Here is a 20,342-nt window from a genome sequence, read left to right as displayed (position 1 = left end):
TTATTTGAACGCTCTCTCACCTATTTGTTCACTTTCTCACCGGTTTATTTTGACCTATTTATTTGACAACTCACGCACTCATTTATAGGCCACTTGCTTGCCCATTTACTTGGTCATTCATTTACTATTTATTTGGTCATTCTCACTTATTTTTTCACTTGCTCACCCATTTATTGGTCACTTGCTAGCCGTTTTGTTTGGTCCTCTCGTTTATTCGTTCACTCATTCACCAATTTATTGGTTGGTCACTTGCTAGCCCATTTATTTTGTCACTTGCTTGCTATTTATTTGCTCACTCCCTTACCTGTTTATTTCATCACTTGCTCGCCCATTTTTTTTGTCACTTGCTCACTCATTTATTTTTTCACTATCACCCATTTATTTGCTATCTCGTCCCTTTAGTTCACTATCTTGCCGATTTATTGGTCGCTCACTGTTTATTTGGTCACTCCCACATTCACTGATTCACTCGCTCACCTGTTTATTTGGTCACTTGCTTACACCTTTATTTGGCCACTCCCATTTATGTAGTCTATCCTCTGCTATTGCAAAAAGTGTTGTTAGTGAAGTTGCTTCTGTATAATTACAAAAGAATGTGGCAAGATAAGAGACAGGAAAGAGAGAATTCAGAGGTTGGTGCACTGCATCTATGTTGCTACTGTTTGTTTTTAGACCTCTGTTAAATCATGTGAAAATGTATCAGTTTCAGGGGACAGATTGTTAGCATGCATGCAGTTTCTGTAGCAGCAGTACGTTGGCACAGTTCAACACCTAACCAACAAGCTTCGGTCTTCGTCGACGTTTGAGTACAGTATTGGCATTAGTTGCACCACCTGTTCAGTGGTGTTCTTTACCAACGTTCTCGGTATACGTGCACTCGGGGTAGTTCAGTAGGCCATTCTTATTATTTTTTTATGTGCAGGTGCGCAATAAAAAGCAAAAAGAAGCAACAACAATAACTCAGCAAAGCAGAAACTGTAATTGTTGTTTAAAATAGAGACCACAACATTTGTAGTCTACTTCTGTTCTCTCAATGATAAAAGTGTAATCCAACTTCTGCAACAAGGTAACCGTGGGGGCTAGTTTGTTTGTCTCAGACGTAACTTCACCAGCGAAAGTACACAAATACCAGAGAAGAAGAACAACGCAGGACAACAGACTGTCCTGTGTTCTTCTCCTGGTGTTTTCATACTTTCGGTGGTGAGGTTGTGTCCAACTTAGAGTTTTTGTCACCTAGCTTGTCTCACAGGTTTCTAAACGGAGATTTTGGCTCAGAATCAAATCTAGAAGATAAACTCCCCAGAGAAATGGTGATAATTTGCAGGCTGTTAATTCTTGGCATTAAAAGCAAAAGGACATGAAAAAACATTAGAGGACTACTATGCTGCACTTAGGAGTTGACGCGATAGCATACACCGCTTGGTGCGTCATCTGATGACGATGCGACTTTTTAGGTTTTTTTCAATTGGTTAAACAATCAGTTACACACTCTTAATTTCTGTAATTAGCATCATCAATCGTTGGCTTTTCATTCTGAGCATTCTGGCACCTTTGAACCCCCCTTTTTCTATTTTTTTTCATTTTGTCATTTCTTTAATTATTCAATTAATTACAATGATTTCATTAACTCGTCACCGGCTGTCATACACCAATCAATCATCAATCACTAGAACCACAAATTACTATGATGCGACTTTTTTTACGCAGCCCTCGATAATTTCCGACACGCTGTGCCGACTACTGCTACTGATGGCTTTTCGAGTGAACGAGCTGTATACGCTGTTGCATAAAATCGTACTCAGCAAGGAGATTCGATCTGCTTTTTATGCATTCAGAAATGTCGCACTAATTCTGCTGCAATGTGAGAGGTCTAGTCATGAAGGCATTTCTTTGACTCAGCAAAACGTGCATGTTATTTGAAAGCGTGATATCTCATCTCGGAGCAGGGTCATTCCACACCAAACATCCCAGGCGTTGCGGTCGACCATCTCCAATTTGTTCAAAAAAATTCATGGAAACTTATCGTAATGTGCGTAATCAAAGCCTGAAACATTTTTGTGAAAAAAAATTTATTCGTGAGGTGAGGGCAGTTAGGATATTTAGAAACTGCGAGAAACTAGGCACTGCTCAATAATTATTAAGAAGTTTAAATTTTTAGAAAGGAGCATGCAGCTTTACACGGCATAAATATTTTTTAAAAAATCGAGAAAAAGTATGAAAATGTGTCATTTTTGTCGCTTTTTTATTTAAACATCAACTAGCTCTCAGAAATTTGGAAATAGCTGTTTTGTTCCTCTAGATGTCTAGTACCTGTAATAAATGTTACAGGTGATGAAACTGCGTACACAGAAGTAAGAAAAATACTAAAGTTGCAAAATGTGCGTTTTGAGCCAAGAACAGTCATTTATTTCACCCTGAGGTGGTCCAAGTAAAAATGCAAACAAGAGTGGGTTGCGTAGAGCGGTTTATTGTATTTCATTCCTGAAGTTTTTGTCGAGGTAATTTTTGTTTCAAGCGAGAAAAGCATTTTTGAAGTTGAGCTCTTGGGCAGCAAGTTGCGTCGTCTCTTAACGCCTCTTCACCGCAGAACACGATACTGCCGACGCAGTAGCCACGCGAAATCTATTGTTCCTGTTCTTAAGTGAGGTTTGCACTGCAGGCAAGGATGGGAATGTTGAGTATTCGTGGGAAAAGATTTTCTTAACGTTGCTAGGGCGGCACATGCCCAAGTGAGCTAGTTGTTCGGTGTGGTTTTGTTGCAGTCAGTCATTCTTGTCGGCACCATGACAGACGTAATCAGCAGCATAAGAGCTTGTGAGATGCCGATCTGGAAATGACCAGAACGATCCAGTGTTAAAACAGTCCGCGACGCAGCAGCACCATGCGGTACCTGACCTTTGTGGCCGTCACAGGCTCATGCCCAGGTGTTTTTGATGTGATATGTTCGTTGTATTTGATTTAATCAGTGCAATTTCTGCATTAATACTCCAGCGACAACTGTAGACGAGCCACTATGCTGGTGAAGCACTTTCATTTGAGCGACACACTTATGCGCAAGCAAGCCGTGTTCACCGCCAGAGCGTCTCGCGTTACTCGCCGCAGTGGTGTGCACTTCACACCTTCACGTGCATGCGCTCCGAGGCGCGCCCTCTCCGCGATCTTTTCAGATATAAATAAAGCACTTGTGATACGCCTGCCCTGCCAGCTGGTCATCCCTCCTTGTGGTCCATGCGAGGCAGCATGTTGAACACCTTTCTTTTTCTTCTCTTGGCCGCCCTGCACCAAAGCAGGTCTGTTCGAATTTCGAAAGCGAAAACGATCTCGTTTATTGCATACCATCCGCCGAATGTCGCGCGATATCTTCTTTAGCTACAGCCCTAAAAATGCACGACAGCGAATGACAGCAAACGAAGTTATCTGGCCATAAGTGTCGTGCCATGCCAGGTGCAGTGTTCTGCGGTGAAGAGGCGTTAAGAGACGACGCAACTTGCGGCCCAAGAGCTCGTCTTCAAAAATTCTTTTCTCGTTTTAAACAAAAATTACCTCGACAAAATTTTCAGAAATGAAAGGCATTAAACCATTCTACATAACCCATTATTGTTTGTATTTTTACTTGGACCACCTCAGGGTGAAATTAACGAGTTTTTTGGCTCAAAACGCACTTTTTGCAACTCTAGTATTTTTTTTTTACTTTGGTGCACGCAGTTTCGCCTGTAACTTTGTTATAGGGTACTAGACATATAGGGGAACAAAACGGCTATTTCCGAATTTCCGAGAGCAAGTTGATATTTAAAACAAAAAACAACAAAAATGGTACATTTTCATACTTTTTTTCGATTTTTAAAAAATATTTATGCCATGTAAAGCTGCATCCTCCGAATTATATCGAAAGGCAGAATCTGTGCAAATGTCAATGAAAAATTTTTGAAGTGTTTTCTAAAAATTTGTACTTTTTATTGATTATTGAGCAGTGCCTGGTTTCTCGCCTTTTCTAATTATTCCAACTGCCCTCACCTCACGAATAAATTTTTTTCGGAAAAAATATTTCAGGCTTTCGTTACGAACAAACACTACGATAAGTTTCCATGAATTTTTTTGAACAAATTGGAGATGGTCGAGCGCAACGTCTGGGATGTTTGGCGTGGAATGACCCAGCATCAACTTGCACTCAGAAGTGCTTTTACAGCCTCTGGAAATTTCTGGTGTTCTACCTGCTCTGGCTTTTTTACTTGTTGTTAGTGAAAAAATTTGGATTTAAATTGGTTTGTGTGTAGTATGGCATACTCTTTCTGCTATTTGACTGAAAGCTGCACCTTTGTGTTGCACAGACTTTGTGCTGCGACATTGTGGCTGTGCTGTCACTACTATTTTTTTGTGTGACAGTCTTCACTTGTGTTTTTCTTTATTAGCCACAGGGAGTGTTCGATGTTGGTCCTGGGAAGCTACGTGAAATCCTTCAACTACCACATCACAGGGAACCAGGTGCGTGCACCCCTTTCCTCTAAGTTTAATGCTGTTGTCTTTTCTTTATTGAATTCACTAGTCCTCGCTGTAGTCTTCACGATTCTGCTGAGCTGAGAGGGTTGCTAAACACTTGCGACTGGTACTGTCAAGAGTGAAACACTTTAGGACCCATATTTGAAGATTTCAAGTGTCATCCCTTTTGGATTCGTACCTTTTGGTGAGACTCAATTGGATGCGGTGGCTTGGATGTATCAAAAGTGCCGCAGAAAGTAGAGCTTGGTGCTTGCAGATTGCTTGGTAGCAGGGTATAGATGGTAGCTTTCGGTGAACATAAGCTGTTTTGGTAATTGGATTGGATTGGAAAACATTTTTTCGCCATCAGAAAGTGGTTTCAGGTGAGGTATGGGTCGCGTTAGATGGCCATCAGCCCGTGGCTGACGGCGACCTCGTTGACCCGCTCCACTGCCCGGAGTTGGGTCTCCGGGTCGGAGCTGAGCAGCACGGTCTCCCACTGCTCGGAAGTTAGGAAGCTAGGGAAAGATCAATGCCGCATCCCTAACCGAATACTCGTGGCATATTACTCTAGGACTTTTCTAGCTGCTTTTGAATAACTTTAGTACACAGTACGTTGAAGCTCAAGTCAATGAGCTTGTTCATTGAGATTCTTCGCCACGAGTAGTTTTTGGGCATTTATGGACATGTGCTGTGAACCATGGTGAACTTTTGAAAACTTTGTATGCAAAGTCGCCATAATTACGTTGCATCATAGCCAGACATTTTACAGGGAGATGTTTTAAGGTCATTACAAATTTTACTCTGCGCTTTCTCTCCCCCCCCCCCCAGAACTAAATGTAAAACGCTGTGCTGAGCGAGCAACTAGCCACCTGTTGTTTAACATAGGCGATTAGTGGCTGCGGTGGCCACTATTTTTTACTGAAAAGCCCAACGCAGTTGCGTGAATCATTTTTTTCTTTTTTCTATAAGTCCAGCCTTTTCAAAGTGGTTAAAAAGAAATACTGTTTGTATTTTTTTAGGCCTTCAGGAGGGACAGAGCAGCTTTAAAATGTTTCTTTACCATGGCCTTTGATGTGCTCGTGTTCCATTTATTGGCTAAGGGCAAAAGTGCCACCGAGTCTTTTACGCCAGCACTTGCAATGCATTGACTGCTGTCGGCACTCACAGTTACAACAAAATCGAGACCAGCTTCTGGCGCGTTGGCCAGTCGTGATTGTCTGGCTGTAAGGGATGAATCCGGAAGGGACGCAACTCGGAATATGGGCCCAGATGTCTCCTGGGGTCCCTTTTTTTCTGTCATGCAGCACTTTTTTCCTAACAGTTCACATTTTTGTTTGTTTGTTAGGCAGAGAAATTTGTCGTAAAATTTTGTTTCATTAAATTAACATATGGCTCATATTTTAGGCTGGTTTTGAAGGGCATTATCTATGAATATAGCAGTTTGTAGGAAATACTGCCTTACTTATGCCTACCTCAAGGTCTTTATTTTTAGTAGTTTGTCATTTCTTCGGAATTTGGTGACTGAAAAATTGAGGAGGAATTTTGAATCTCCTTCAAACTGTTTAAAATATTCTGACTCAAGATGTCGCATTTTCTATTGTTACTCTGGTCTCTCACCAGGTCGAGCTGCTAAAGTGGTCTTCAAGCAAGCACAACATGGGAATGGTTCTGTACAGGGACCTCTGGGTCACCATCCGCAACAATTGTTCTAATGTGAGGTTTCTGCTAAAAACTCCTCTTTATCATAACTCGCTGTGGCATGTTACTGTAGGAGTTTTCTAGCTGCTTTTGAATAACTTTAGTACGTAGTACGGTGAAACCTTGTTAACATATTTACTCGCGTAATTTGCGCACCCATAATTTATTATGCATTTAAAAATACTTGCACATTTTATGCTCCCTGCTGTGCCAGGCCACCAGCGTGCATGCAGGTGCACGCTAGTTAGGCCTGGGAATATCGGCACGGCCGCGTTGCCATCCGAATAACGGTTGGACGAATGGCTTGCGGTTCAAAAAACCGCTCGCTCGCACTGGCGGTCGCTTTCCTGGACGAACAGCGCTCGTGTCGTCGTGTTTGTTCCGTCCTCGTGTTTTTTCCGCGCTGTTTTACCATGGATAACAGTAACCAACTTGCTCAGCTTTCCGTACTTCTAAATGAGAGGAAACTTCCGGTAGCTGCCTGCATGCGCTGGAATCCGAAACTACCGAACCATGTGTGGTCATGGTTCAGTTTCCTGCACGTGAGGGCTCCGGCTTATCTTCTCAGTTTGCCTCTGACTGCAGTCTTTACGATAGTATCGTTGCGTATTTATTGCTTTGAGTTGATCACGAGCCGTCATGCCATCCCATGGAGAAGCTCATAATGTGGAGCGGTTTGGGAGCGAGGTGTGCATCTTATAAATTTTGAGTCAACCTTCAGGTCAGCGAGGAGTGCGAGCTGGGGGGGGAGTCGACTTGATGTACAAGCGACAACATACGGTGTGTATTGCGCATTACGGCCTTTGTGAAGTTTCTGTGTGGATGAAACCTCCGCGTAACTTTCGCACACCCAGTTTTTGAAGTGTTAATTTAAAGAAAAGAAACTCACGATTATGGTACTTCCTAATTCGAAATTTGAGCACAGTTCTATTTAAATCTGCTGGCTATTTGATTCTGCACGTGCTGCTTCTTCGAAGCTAGATGAGCTACGGCACGGGGTGACTGACTGCGCTAAATTTTGTTCGCATATAGGGTGTGCCGCATTCGTTTGTCACTTCACGCCAAAGCAGGTGTGCACACACAGCGTCCACCGTACAAACTTTCTTTTACCCTCCCACCGAGGAGGACTGAGGTTTCCAGAGGTTTCGAGTTTCTGCTCTCTGACCAGGTGCTGCCATGCGCAAGTGAAATGGAGAGGGCATCACACAAAGCACATAAGGTTATGTGCTCTCCATGGGTGAACAGGTGTTGTTTCTCCAAGCTTCTGGGTCCTCCTGCACACGGGGGCATGACTTTCACGCCGCGCTGGCTTTCGGCACGCTATGGCACGTACGACTGTGGCGCCAATCTATGAGTGGGCGGTGACACTCTATGTGCCCGCATGGCATGCACATGTTTGTGTTTTTATGTTCTGTGCCTGGTTATGACGACGGCAAAGGATGCCACTCAGCCCATGAACGGGCGCTTTAGATCTGCGCTATAGAAATAGTGCTCAGATTGCGTGAGTAAATATGGTAATTCAAACTCGCTTGATTCAAACATTCAGTTATTCAAATGGATGCTCTGTTCCTGTCAGCACCAAGCTCATTAGAGGGAGGCCAGTTGGGCTGCTCTTAATTTGAACTATGCAGCATTCAAACACATTTTTAATCGGCTTAATTCAGGTTTGAATTATCAGAATTAGAATTAATTAGCAACAGCAATAGTGTGTTATGAAGAGTTTTAAAAAGCTGTTCAGGAAATAACACCAGCAAAAGTTTTTTTGGGGGGGGGAGGGGGGCACACACAATGTATTGGGCTGAGGAAGCATCTTTGGTTTTGCCCACGATATGTGAATTCTCATCGTGAGCCTTCTGCCTTCCCATATGCTGCAACGCAGATGTTCTGCCACTTTGATGACTACAACTGGGACTGGTCACTCTATCGGGTCAGCATGATGTGCCTGTCAGCGCCCATTCAGGCCATGGTGGTCAAGTCGACTCGCATCTTCCACACCGGCGAGTGGTGCGTGTCCTTTCATTTTTACATTGATAGCTTTAATTTGAAGGTTCCCGGGCAAAGCATGCTTGTCATTGTCATGTGTTGGTGTTTGTAGACCTTTCACACCTTGCTCCGCCGCGGTGGCTTAGTGGTTACGGCGCTCAGCTGCTGACCCAAAAGACGCGGGTTTGATTCCGGCTGCGGCGGTCGAATTTTGATGGAGGCGAAAATCCAGAGGCCCATGTACTGTGCGATGTTAGTGCACGTTAAAGAACCCCAGGTGGTCAAAATTTCCGGAGCCCTTCACTACGGCATCCCTCATAGCCTCGGTCGCTTTGGGATGTTAAACCCCCTTAAACCATAAACTTTCACACCTGTGTTGTGGAGAAAGGGATGAAGAAGGAGGGACCCTGCATGGACTGCATCTTTCTGTGCGTAATCATTGCTGTATGCCAGCTAGCACCAATTTTCAGCATTGCCAGTTGTGTAATCAGCATTCAGTCTTTCTTTACAATGATATTTGAGCGCACAATCATCCACGTCCAAGGTGAAAGCGAACATGCGATGTGTTGGGTGCTTGTGAACTGACAAGGTGTCGTGCTGTTCACACGCACCGTTAAGGCCCACCTGCCACCTAGGTCACATGACAGGCGGCAGTTAAAATAATGACTGGTCGCAAGAGGCTGCTCTGAGCAACATCTGTCTCACAAGCTCAACCAGTGGCTGTTTGAAAGAGCCGCCTGCCAGGGCAGTGGCGCATCGCTTAACCATTGCACCACGGTGCCAGGAGTGGTATGAAGACTCCCCGCATCCTATGAGTGTATGACAATGTCTGTGAAGTAATATGCAAAGAGGACCCCAGGCTGCTGGAGAGACTCATTGATGCTATCGCATCATAGCGTTAAGGCTGAGCTTAAGTGTCCTCTTAAGTGTTTTGCACATGCACGTTGAATGTTTCTATCACTCAGTGTGACGTTCTATGGGGCTATGATGTAAGTCTATCGTGCACTCCTCTGTCCACTGTAGTAGTGCACGACTCTGTGTGTAAGTCTATCTCTGGAACAGATGGCACCAACACTGTGCATCGTAACCCACAACTTCACTTTACTTTTCCCTGATCTACTACAGCGGAGTGCATCACCGGAGTAAGAACTGTTCGAGTCAGAAGATGGTGCAACAGGCGAGGAACGTGATTGGCTCTGCCCACTCGTACCTTTACCCCAAGAGCCTCCAGGTCAGTCAGTGCTTCTTCTTTTTTTATCAGTAGAGCATGATGTGGGAACAAGTGGGCATGCAAACATGCTAGCAGGTCCGAGCTGCACACACTGTCTCTGGGTGTATGTCATCATGAGCCAAGTGCATTCATGTTGAAACTACCTCCTCAACATTTTCCTGTTGTGCCTACCATTCCCACCCTGTTCTTGTGAACTTCCTGGCCTCATAACTGCTGTACTTGATTCCCTGCCGCTCCTGACTATGTGTCTCTTCCCCAGTTGTGCTCTTGGTAGCTGTGATACATAGTAAAATCTCTCTACAGTAAAGCCACACAGACCAGCGAAAATCGTTACTGTGTCAGTGTCTTTACTGTATCAGTTGATGATGGCATGTCTCTGAGGGTGCTGTCTGGAAATGATTTTGCTACATACTAAACACATTAGTCTTGCTTTATAAAAGAAACTCGGACATACCTTCCATTCTGCTCTTATCGTCCCTTTATGTGATAAAAATGATAATTATTCATTCTCTGTTTTCACGTTTTTGATTTCGTTTACAACGCTTGTGCAAGTACTGCATTAGCACGAATACAATGTGGCAGCGAGTGTAAGACGAGTTTGATTCGATGTGAAAACCATAGCTTTGCGTCGACACGGTGTCATCATTCGGGGCCTCAGTGTCATTTAAGAGGCAGTAGTTAAAAATCACATGCGACGTAGTCAAGCATGGCAAACTGCCCATGGGGTGCTGCTGTGCCTTTGCCATGTGCCGCCGCTGCCTTGTGTTTTTCGGTGCCCAGTGCTGCGAACTTTTGCCCTTTTCTTCCCTTCCCTACTTCCTTTACTGCACTTTACTGCCTTCCCTTTCTCAGTGGCCCTAGTCGCCTTCTTCCCATGTCCATAGCCAGCTTTGCTTTCTTTTTTACCCCCTCGTGCGCGCCACGTGCTTGGCCTCACGGCCTTTGTAAAGAGTTTATTGTTTTCTGTATCCATTTGCCTCCGAATGTTAGCCTCGCGATTCTAGACTGCGCACGTGCCGCGATGTCATCATTCCTCAGGAAGTACGTCTCCACGTCCACACACTGTTTACTCTAATTGTTTCTTTGTTAAAGATGTCTTTACTATAAATGAAAAAAAAGAAAAGAGAAACGAGTCATCTAAGCAAGGCGAAAAGGGACTGCAGTTTCACTTCACTGTATTCTACTCTATTTCAAATTAGGCTTCTTGTTTCTAACTTTTAGCTAAAATATCAACTCATGTTCATTCTCTGATTGCGAATTCCATTGGTCGATTTGGAGCAAGGTGCTGAATCCGCCTGAGTGACCAAGTCCTGATTGACCAGTGAAACACAATGTGTTTTGGCAGGGAGCTCGATGGAAGCCATCAAGTGCAACTAATTCTGGAAGTTAGGCCATGCATTACTGGCATCCACCTGTGTATTTTCGTTTGCAGAACCAGTTTATGATGCCACAGTGCAGTCATATGCTGCAGTTAGCCTGTGAGGTCTGCTGCATTTTGCCATGCCATATTGGTAGTGAAAAACCAAGCCTAAACGTCGGGAATGACAGCATGCCCCGTTTCTGTATACCTTTTTGTCCAAATACTAGTTGTGCATTGCTGCATCGATATTGGTGGCGATTGTCGACAGTTTGTTCGATTCACGAGACACACTTTTAATAAATGTCGCTTAAAGTCGCACCATTGTTGCTGGTGGTACTCTCTGATCTCTTCCTACCATTTTCTGGTGGCGAGGAGTTGAATTACCCGATTTGCTGATGTGCCACAATGCCATCAATATTTTTTAAACAGATGCTCAGGGTTAACCAGCGATGTTAAAAAATGCGCTAAAGAGTGAAGGCGGCCTGTCTCACTGGAAGTGATAGTGCCGCACTCTCAGAGTTCTGGCTGAATCTGCCTCTGCTTGGTGGACCAAGAGCAAACGCTCTGCCATGGAGTGAGCTGGTCTGAAATGAATTCACGGACCTGATCGAGATAGACCAGTGGGACACACCTTTGCCGCAGTGGAGCAAAAAAAAGCTGCTCCCGATCGACCAGTGGAATTCCTCATGAGTCTGGCCTGTTCTCTTGCCAATAATTTTTCCTTCTAGTGCTCACTGCACTGTCTTTGGTTTCTTAAAATTTCACCATGGTGGTTGTATAGGGGACTCATTTTGTCGTAAACAGCGTTGGTAGTGGTCATTTGACGAACACTGTTCTCACTTTGAGTTGTTGATGAATTCGCTCTCGCCCTACCACAAGCTTGCCGTCCTGGTTAGCTCAGTTGGTAAAACGGCTGCTCCGGTGAAGCGGTGGTCCCGGGTTCTAACCCTGGACCAGGACGAATTTTTCTTCAACTGCGAAGTTTCTGAGAAAGCTGTATAACTTTCCTTTGTAGCCGTATGGCTGCGCTTGGGTGGATGCCATTGAGTAATTACTCCCTTAATAGCGTTAGTAGTGATGCCACTGTTTGTATGTGCCATAAGTGAGAACCCCCACTTTATTCTCTTGGCTAATGAAAGTGCCGTTGCCCGGGTGGCCGGAAGAATTGGTGTTGTTGAGAAGTGCTCAGTGGTCATGTTATCCAAATTAAGCCTGGTTCATGTAATATTTGAAGTGGGTGCTTCTTGAGATAAAGGGGAAGGGCATTGCTGTACAGGTATCGCAATCACTTTGAAAAGTGTGGGAGTTATTCACTAGCCTTTTCATTAGCAGTACATTTAAGAAATAAGAGAGCCTCATTGATAAGCAACGGCCGGATATGCCTTCAGGAACCCTGAAGCATTCTTGGGCCCAGTGCCGGATTAACAGTGATGAAGGTCCGGTTTTAAAAAAAAGGTGACCCTCTATCACCCCCCTCCCCCCACCTGCCCCCCCCTTCTCAATCTTGAGACTTGACGCATTTTAGAACTTGGTACAGAGGACACATGCCATATTTACTCGAAGAATCTGCAGACTGTTCATGAACATCACCTGTGATTATACTTTCCCATAAACCACGCGGACAGACTGGCATTGAGATTGAACTATCCTAGAAAGTGGCAGAACATCCACACCGTCTTCCCTAAAAAATCAGAACGCGCATTTGTGAAAAATAAATTTTTCGAGGAGTAATTTGCGGTAGCGCAGGATGGTTGGCTGCGTGTGAGCATAGCCGGAGCAGAAAGGTGGGTTTTGTTCATAAGCTGTTCACAAATTCTTGCTACAAATCTAACCATCTAACAGTCTTGTGAATTCATCCATCGAGACAAATTTAAGCTCTCCTAAGGCAATGTCTCTATATAAACTGCGGTATTGTATTCAATATGCTGAATTAAGCACAACAGAGATAATGTTTATTACTCCTAACGTTTTCATCATGCGGGGAGCTAAATATTTTCTAAAAGGCGGTGCCTATAGAAATTGAGTTGAGTACTGAACTAGTAAAGTTTTATTAACACGCTCAAATCAGGAGGAAAATGATTTGACTGTTTTTTGAACCAAACCATGAGATCCATAATTTTTTTTCCAGCCCTTGGGGGTGCACCCTAAGCCCGGAGGGCCCGGGTCATTTGAACCATTTGAACCCTGGATAATCGAGCCTTGCTTGTACCCCCTTACAAGAGCCACGGTTTTAGTCAATTGTGTATTCTGTATTCGCTGGCGTTCTGCAAAGTTAATGATGCCTGTTGCAAACACTATGCTCTTCCTCCTGTTCCCTGCCCGCAGGTCAAGCGTGGTGTGCAGCGCAACCTGAAAGCACCAAAGGGGAATGGGGGCTGGGGTGACGTCCGAGACCACCAGCTCTGTCTCAGAAGCAGCTCTGTCTCCGCTGTGCACAGGTAGCACCCGCCACACTTTGCAGGTCCCGCCATGTCATGCCAGAGGTCTCCTTGCCAGATTGCCTCTGCTTTTGGCCACCAGGTGGAGTCACCTTCTTTGACAGGAAAAGGGGGGTGTGGGGCAACTGTTCAGCCGTCAAGCAGTGCTTTCCATGTTCATCTAATAATTTTTTCAAAGGTCTTGCCCTGTCGTGCGAGAGGTCTCCCCACCAGATTGCCTCTGCCTTTTGCCATGAGATGGAGCCACCTCACCTGACGAGAAAAGGGGGTACCCAGCTTTTTGGCCGCGAGGCTGTGCTTTCAGTGTTCATCTAGTGATTTTATCAAAGTGTGTTGCGGTATGTTTCGTACCTGTGAGGTCTCCTTATCATATCACATTACCTGGCTGCATGCTGGTTGGAAGAAAATGCAGACAGAAGCGACATAGGAACGGAGGCTGGGTGAGAAAAGAGCTGTACTGTGCTATTATTAGTGTAGTTCTCCTTTTTCATGCCCTTTTATGTAGTGCTGAGATTTGTTCATGCTTTGCCCTGCAATGCTGTGGGTCAGTTTGTCACACACGTGTGATTCACCTTAATTTTGGGCAAAACATGGTGTTTTATATCCCGAAAGGAAAGAAAGCGTAGTACAAGACATATGAAGGCAGAAGTAGATGACACCCAGTAGAGCAGGTTAGCGCTTTGTGTGTCAACAACTGTTGTTGCTGCCACATCGAAACCTAGGCTGTTTTCCTGGGGCCCCAAATGCTGGCTTTAAAATGTAGTTTAGTGCCAGTGGTTCCATAGACTCATATGTGGCCATGTCGTGTCTTGAACACCTCTGCTGTCGGCTTATTAATTAACAAGCAGTGCAGCGAAAACTGCACTGCCCTGGAGTGAACGAACAGGGAGTACATGAGAGTTCACTGCAGTGAATGCGAGCAAATCCACTGAGAGTTAGCTATAGCGCACTGCTTAAATTATAAGGGAACTTTAGCTGAGTCAGTGTAAGGTGATTTGAGGAGACCTCGCATGTACTGCAAACCGCGTGTGTCCAGTGAGCTGCATCTTGCATCTGCAGTGTCTCCCTTCACTTGTCCGTGCATGAAGGGAAAAACTTCTACTCTCGACAGTGTTAAAGCTCAGCTGCTTGCGGGTTGCCCACTGGTTCTTCGAAGAAATGCTGATGTGATCGGCCGTGGTTGCAGCTTCTGGCCTGCTTTAAAATGTTGTGCCACCTTTCTTTTGAGTAACTCCAGTTTAGTGAGTGAAGCAACCAGAGAAGCATTGAAAAACATTCTAGTACACCCTTTCATGTCTGTCTGTGTTGGAGCACAATGTTCCTGGCACTAGTACAGAGTGCATTAGCCAGGAGTGATTCGAGACTGTCTGAAGAGTGTGGCTTGGTAGAGTAGACGTATATATCTGCTCAGCCTTGTCAGGGACCCGTTGCTCAAGTTTTAATGGAACAAATTAAATGCACCCCCCCCCCCCCCCCCCCACTGTAATGCCACTGGGTAAATAAATAAATAAATAAATAAATAAATAAATAAATAAATAAATAAACAAACATGAGTGCTACGAAACTGCTGCTATTTTGCTTCATAGCAAGAAGCTGCTCCTCCCTTTCTGCCTCAGCAGGTTCGAAAGGCCAGTGGGCTGTATCGCAAGCTCTGGGACGTGACCCTGCCGCCATTTTGAAATGGCACCTGCTCCGAATCGCGGGCAGGGTGGCGTCTGACTGCTGACTGTGCATATTCTGCATGTGCTGCACCAGTGTACACTGATATACACTTATGCATGTTGCTCTGCTGCACACTACACTGGTGTATTTTCACGCTAGCAGTTTGCAAAGCTTGCCTGCAGGTGCCCATTTTTTGCCCTCCATGCAATATGGGTGTTGTCGGTGGGCAGTTTTAGTTTCTTATTATAGGGATGGGCCCATAAAGATGAGGTGAGAAGTCGTGCGATCCTCAGAGGCCTCGGTAATGTCGTGGTTGGCCACGACTTGTCCATTCGTAGGTTGATACTTAACGTCCATGCGAGCGTCTGTTTTTGGGCTGCCCTGAAATGTTTTTAATATTTAGTGCTTCACCTAGTTGTGAACCACAGCAGACATTTTTAGTGACAGGTATTGGTCTCTATTCCTTTAAATGCATTGCAGATAACATACAAAACAATCAATGTATTGTTCCATAATTTCACTGAGGAAGCCACCAAAGATTGTTTGCAATCTTGTTCAGTTTTTCTTAATTATGCTACTTTATGAAATCCAAAGCATTGTATGTGTTGTGATGTTTAGTCTGAGGCTGTTTTGTTCGTGCTGGAAGTCTTTTTGCTGTTCACGACTATATGTAATGGGATGAAGTAACCACCACAGGGTATGTAGACCACCGGAGTCTCTTGCATTAGTTTCGTGAGCCCGTTAGTCGTAACGTTCTTGGTTCTCGCAGTTCACTGTTGTAGTGCAGCCTACGTTTTATAGCTGCTCACTGTGTACAGTATTGTGCATCTTTATCAAAATGATTTTTTCCTTCCTTAACTGCTGTCTTGTTTATGGTGAAACTATGCTCGGAACTCGTATATTGTGGTAACTTTCGCTTCGTAGGAATTTTGAGACTGGTACTTACCTGGTTCAGCCGTGCATGATGCAAACCCATCTGTGTCAAGATTAACACCAATTCTGGGGTGTTGCCAAAGGGTGGTGGTGGTGCCATCAAAGGACCCATTCGCATTGTGGAACTTTCCTCTGCAGAAACAGATGAGACACCGCTGTGCTTCGGTGGCAGCTCTGCAATAACAGCTTTTGTTTTGTCGATCTTGGCGCAGGCGATTATGGGTATGCATCATGCGTGGCCGAATCAGGTAAGTACTGTTTTCAAATTTCCTAGGAAGCAAAAGCTACTGCAAGGTGCAAGCTCTGCGCACAGTTTCACCACAAACGAGCCAATAGTTAAGGTAGGAAAAATTTAAAGTCACTACAAAAAAATATGCCCAACACTGTACTTTTCCTTTGCCATATTTAATAGTGGTTGCCGCTGCAAATAGCCAAAGATATTTTTAAATTTTTTTCTTTCTTGTATGAAAGCATCTGCCCTGTCTCAAAATTTTACCCCTCTTCTTCCAAACATTATTTTGTGTCTGCTGAAGCTTTTACTGCTGCTGTCCTGTTGATACGTCCTTGCCGACGTATGGCAGTTGTCATAACTACTAGTTGCGCAAGGTTCCACCACACTGTATTGCCCATTGAACTGGGGCAGGCCGTGCGCTTTGGTTCCTGTCTATTGATATGTTTTCGTTAGTGTCTTGAGCTGTTTTTGTCCTTTACCTGGTGCCATGGTTTTTTCGTTTTGTGTATCTTTGTTGCTTCTTTTAAACTGTTTTTGTTATTTGAAGAAAAACTCAAGGGAGGCAGGATTGTGCCATGCAGAAGAAAAACTGTTGGAAGTGACTGTAAGTACTTTTAACTGGACTTATTTCCACCTGTAATGTTCAAGTGTGGTACACCAATCGCCAGCGAAATTTGGACGTGTGCAGCAGGTTTGTCTGTAAGAAGATGATAGATCTTAACTGATATAGACTTCACTGAAGTTGTAATTTGGATATTGAAACCACGTAAATACTGTCTGACAGAAGTAGTCTGATACAACTTAAGTCTGCAGTAAAGCACCGCCCACATTCAGGACTGCCACACAGAATTCTTCCACAACAAAAAAGTAGTGCGTTGTTGAAAATTTTCTTGTTACCTAGGAAAGAAGCTTATCACAAGAAAAAAACTTTAAACTCTAGAATTTTGATACCTGGCTTGTTTAATAAATTCAAAAATTAAAAAGCTGATTTCGTTTACTGTTATGATTGGCCAGCGGTGTAATAAAGGATACCACCCAGTGTTAACTGCTTTTCTTTTAAGTTGTATCCTACTGAGTAATGGATTTTTTCACTGCTTCTTAGGTGCAGGGTCTAGCCACAATAAGCATAAGAGTGACCTGTCCTTATGGTAGTGAGAGAGGCTGTTTTGTGTTTTTGTAATAGGGTAGTGCGGAGAAGTCAGTACTGCTGTCTGTCTAGAGTCATTTGTTTCCCTTACATCCTCGGTGGTGCCACCTTTGCTTTTTCTCTTTTGAGAGCCAAAGTTAAGACAAAGCGTAGCCAAAGTTTTAATTATGTGCTACACTTGTTTCATCGTTCTTAGTTTAGTTGTCATGGTTACCTCCACATAGCTGAGTCAAACAACTTGTCAGCCATTACAACATTCACATTGCCTTTTTGCGTTTGCACACGCTGACATTTTCTAAGTTCTGATCTCGATGAACTGAGGCATCCGCCGCTGATGTGTGGAAATCCCGAGAGAAACAATTTTGATATGTAGACATAGAAAGGGCTTATTGCCTTCACATGTCAAGGCTTTGTGGCGTTTTTATTTTAGCCATTTGGTTTTGCTGCGCAAGGCATTCATCACTTTTTCCAATATTACATATTCAGCAGGGTATGACACTTAATCCGAGTGAGGCCATGGAAATGGTGCCGAGTGCGCACATTTCCCCATTTTAGAATCACTTCCTTTTGCAAACGTGTGCAGTGTTTCACTGTCATGAAGCAGACAGCTGGTAGGCTGGGCTACAGGTCAAGATACCAAAGAATGAGTTTGATGTTGGCAACTCACTGAGTACTGTACATCACCCAAAATAGACATGGCATGACAAGATAAATGCATCTCGAGGGAAGCGATGTGGCCTAAAAAACACTCAGAGAACGTCTAAATGTTCCCTTAATTGCAGTATATCTTAAACATTCATTGCACTTCATATGAGGATCCAAAATGCATTTTTTTATTGCTTATCTTCCTTGGATTATGTAATGCATTTACAGCTGCCATGACACAGTGTAAAACATTTAAAAGCTTCAAGAAATTTAAACAATTTGTGACTTTGTGAGGAGCAGTAGTGCTTCAGCTGTTGTGAATGTGAAATTGGTTTTTTCTGGTCTACATTCAGCTTGTTGATGGTTTATCACTTTGTAGATTGCCAGGTCCTGGCTTATTAGAGGTTTGCTTTCATGCCATGTATTGCCTGTTTTATTGCCAGTAGTAAGATAGTAAAGGCAGCAGCTCTTTCACCACCAGTCAAGTTTTTAAAAGGTGATTCTGCTGCTTCCCCTACATCTGTCATCACTGCAGCTGTCATTGGTGCCTGCCTATGTTTGTGCAGCCCTAAATGGCCTTCTCACCAGGCATTGCCTCAGCACCACTGTGTCCGTATTATGCCCCTCCTGTTTCCTACATAAGTGATATGTGCTATTGCAGATTGGGTGAATTTGCTTTTTCTTGTTTGCATGCATAGCACAGAGTGCCATACACCTTGAATGCATACATGGATATTTTTGTTTCAGCTATCTCTTGTATGTCCTTTGCCAAGTATTATTCATTCACAATGCTCTCCGCTCTGGCGCTGAATTTCCACCGTGCCTTGTTGAATGAGAGTGTGGTTGGTAAACTTCTGCTTCTCACTGGGCTCTTGCTACTTGGAGAACAGAACAGTATACGTGTTCAACAAGAGAGATTTGTGATTTGCCATTTCTGCAGGCATATCTCATTTTTGGATTGAGGACACAGGCTTTTGTTACTTTTAGACGTTGTTTGTGGAACTCCTTAGTCGTTTCGTTCTTGAAGTTCCCCAAGCATGGGTCATTCAGTTTGCTTTGCTAATTAATCAGTTTGCCACTTAATTAGCTTGCTGGTCAGAGGAGAAAAAAAAATTGAGGCACTTGTATGTCACTGAGGTTCGTCGTTCTCTAAAATACATCGAAAGTGACAACTGGTGCAAATTGTTATTGATGTCACAATATTAGGTAGAAATGGTGAGTTACGCAGTTCTGTCATTGGATGTTTGCACTAGGTTCAGGACACCACTCTGCACTTCTTTTTGTCTCTGTGCAGTCCAAGCTTACTTTGATGCTTTGTTAATGATTTCTTAAAAGGCTATAAACGACAGCAATGCCGTATCGTTCATAGACTCATATAGTGAAGCCTGTGCCCTGTATGCATTTATGCAAACTAATAGGCGAAAATTTGTGTGAAGCAGAAATTTTGAGAATTAACTTATTCGTTGCTTAAAATTATTGAAAGAGATTTTTAGTGTAAAATTTTTTGTTTAGGCTATTTCTTTGATATTTGTGTGTCAGATTGGGACAAACTCTTATCTTGTTATTTACTGTTGAATAGTTTTAATGTTTTCCATGAAAACTTTTTGCAAAATATGCTTAAACATTTTCGTATGTTAGTAAACTGGCACAGTTCAGTGAGAAGTGGAAGGGTATGTTTCTATGTCATGTATAATGTGCATTGCTTGTTTTGAGTATTCATGTGAACGTAAACTTTGTATCTTTCACAAAACATTGTTAAACAAGTGGGGTAGCGTGACTGTAGAACATTTTATATATATATATTTTTTTGCTGTCCAAAGTATTACTCTACTTGTTTTACCTGACAAGTTGTGTTGTTTTAGTCTTTGCTGAGCTTGGTGCAATTTCTTGTTTCTCCTTTATTCTTACAGTTGTTACTTTTTGTTGTTTTACTACCAGTGCAATTTGCTCAAACCAAAGTGTCCAAGAATACAGCAATTTTGATGATTGTTCCTTGCATTAAATGTTTAATGCTTCTTTTTTCACTTCATATGACGTTTCTTGTGCAGGGTATGTTTAGCTTCTCTGCTTTATGGAGAATACAGTTACCAAAGTTTTGTTTTCATTTCCCCCAAAGTGAGGCAACTAGTTTGGCCTGTACAGCGAATAAAGTTTTTCTTACGTGAATATACTTGTGCATTGATTATATGTGCGAGGAGGTTTCAGTGAGAAGTGTGCTAATTCAGTTTACATGAAAACAAGTATGAATTTCTATGGGAACAATACCGTACTTGATTCTTAATGGTGAACATTTCATGATTGCTTTGGCATCTTTTCCTGGATTTTAAAATTTTTATAGAATTAATCTCGCTCTGCGCTTTAAGAAAGCTGATGCAGTAGCGAGTTATATGCTCGATTGCACTTTACTTGCGTTTTGAGTCTTCAGATGGAGCACGCAAAAAGAAATGCCAGAGAGAGGTAAAAAATCAAGCGCGTGGCTGTTATTCTGTTTGTAGTGGGCACAAGAAGCTCTATTATCATCATCTCCTTGGTGT

General features: G+C 43.4%; 1 protein-coding gene across 2 annotated transcripts in view; it reads left to right on the top strand.

Annotated features, from left to right (window-relative positions):
• Positions 1-19,974, top strand: part of LOC144133567 (alpha-1,6-mannosyl-glycoprotein 2-beta-N-acetylglucosaminyltransferase-like) — a 44,954-nt gene extending 24,980 nt beyond the window's left edge. For both annotated transcript variants that reach the window (XM_077666748.1, XM_077666749.1), the window contains exons 7-11: positions 4,410-4,482; positions 6,100-6,192; positions 8,057-8,181; positions 9,286-9,391; positions 13,077-19,974. In XM_077666748.1, coding sequence (XP_077522874.1) covers positions 4,410-4,482; positions 6,100-6,192; positions 8,057-8,181; positions 9,286-9,391; positions 13,077-13,193 — 514 coding nt within the window. In that variant the 3' untranslated portion in view covers positions 13,194-19,974. The remainder of the gene's footprint in view (positions 1-4,409; positions 4,483-6,099; positions 6,193-8,056; positions 8,182-9,285; positions 9,392-13,076) is intronic.
• Positions 19,975-20,342: the final 368 nt, after the last annotated feature.

Source organism: Amblyomma americanum, chromosome 5, assembly GCF_052857255.1.
Source record: "Amblyomma americanum isolate KBUSLIRL-KWMA chromosome 5, ASM5285725v1, whole genome shotgun sequence".
Taxonomy (NCBI): Eukaryota; Metazoa; Arthropoda; class Arachnida; order Ixodida; family Ixodidae; genus Amblyomma; species Amblyomma americanum.
This window is presented reverse-complemented; position numbering and strand designations above follow the sequence as displayed.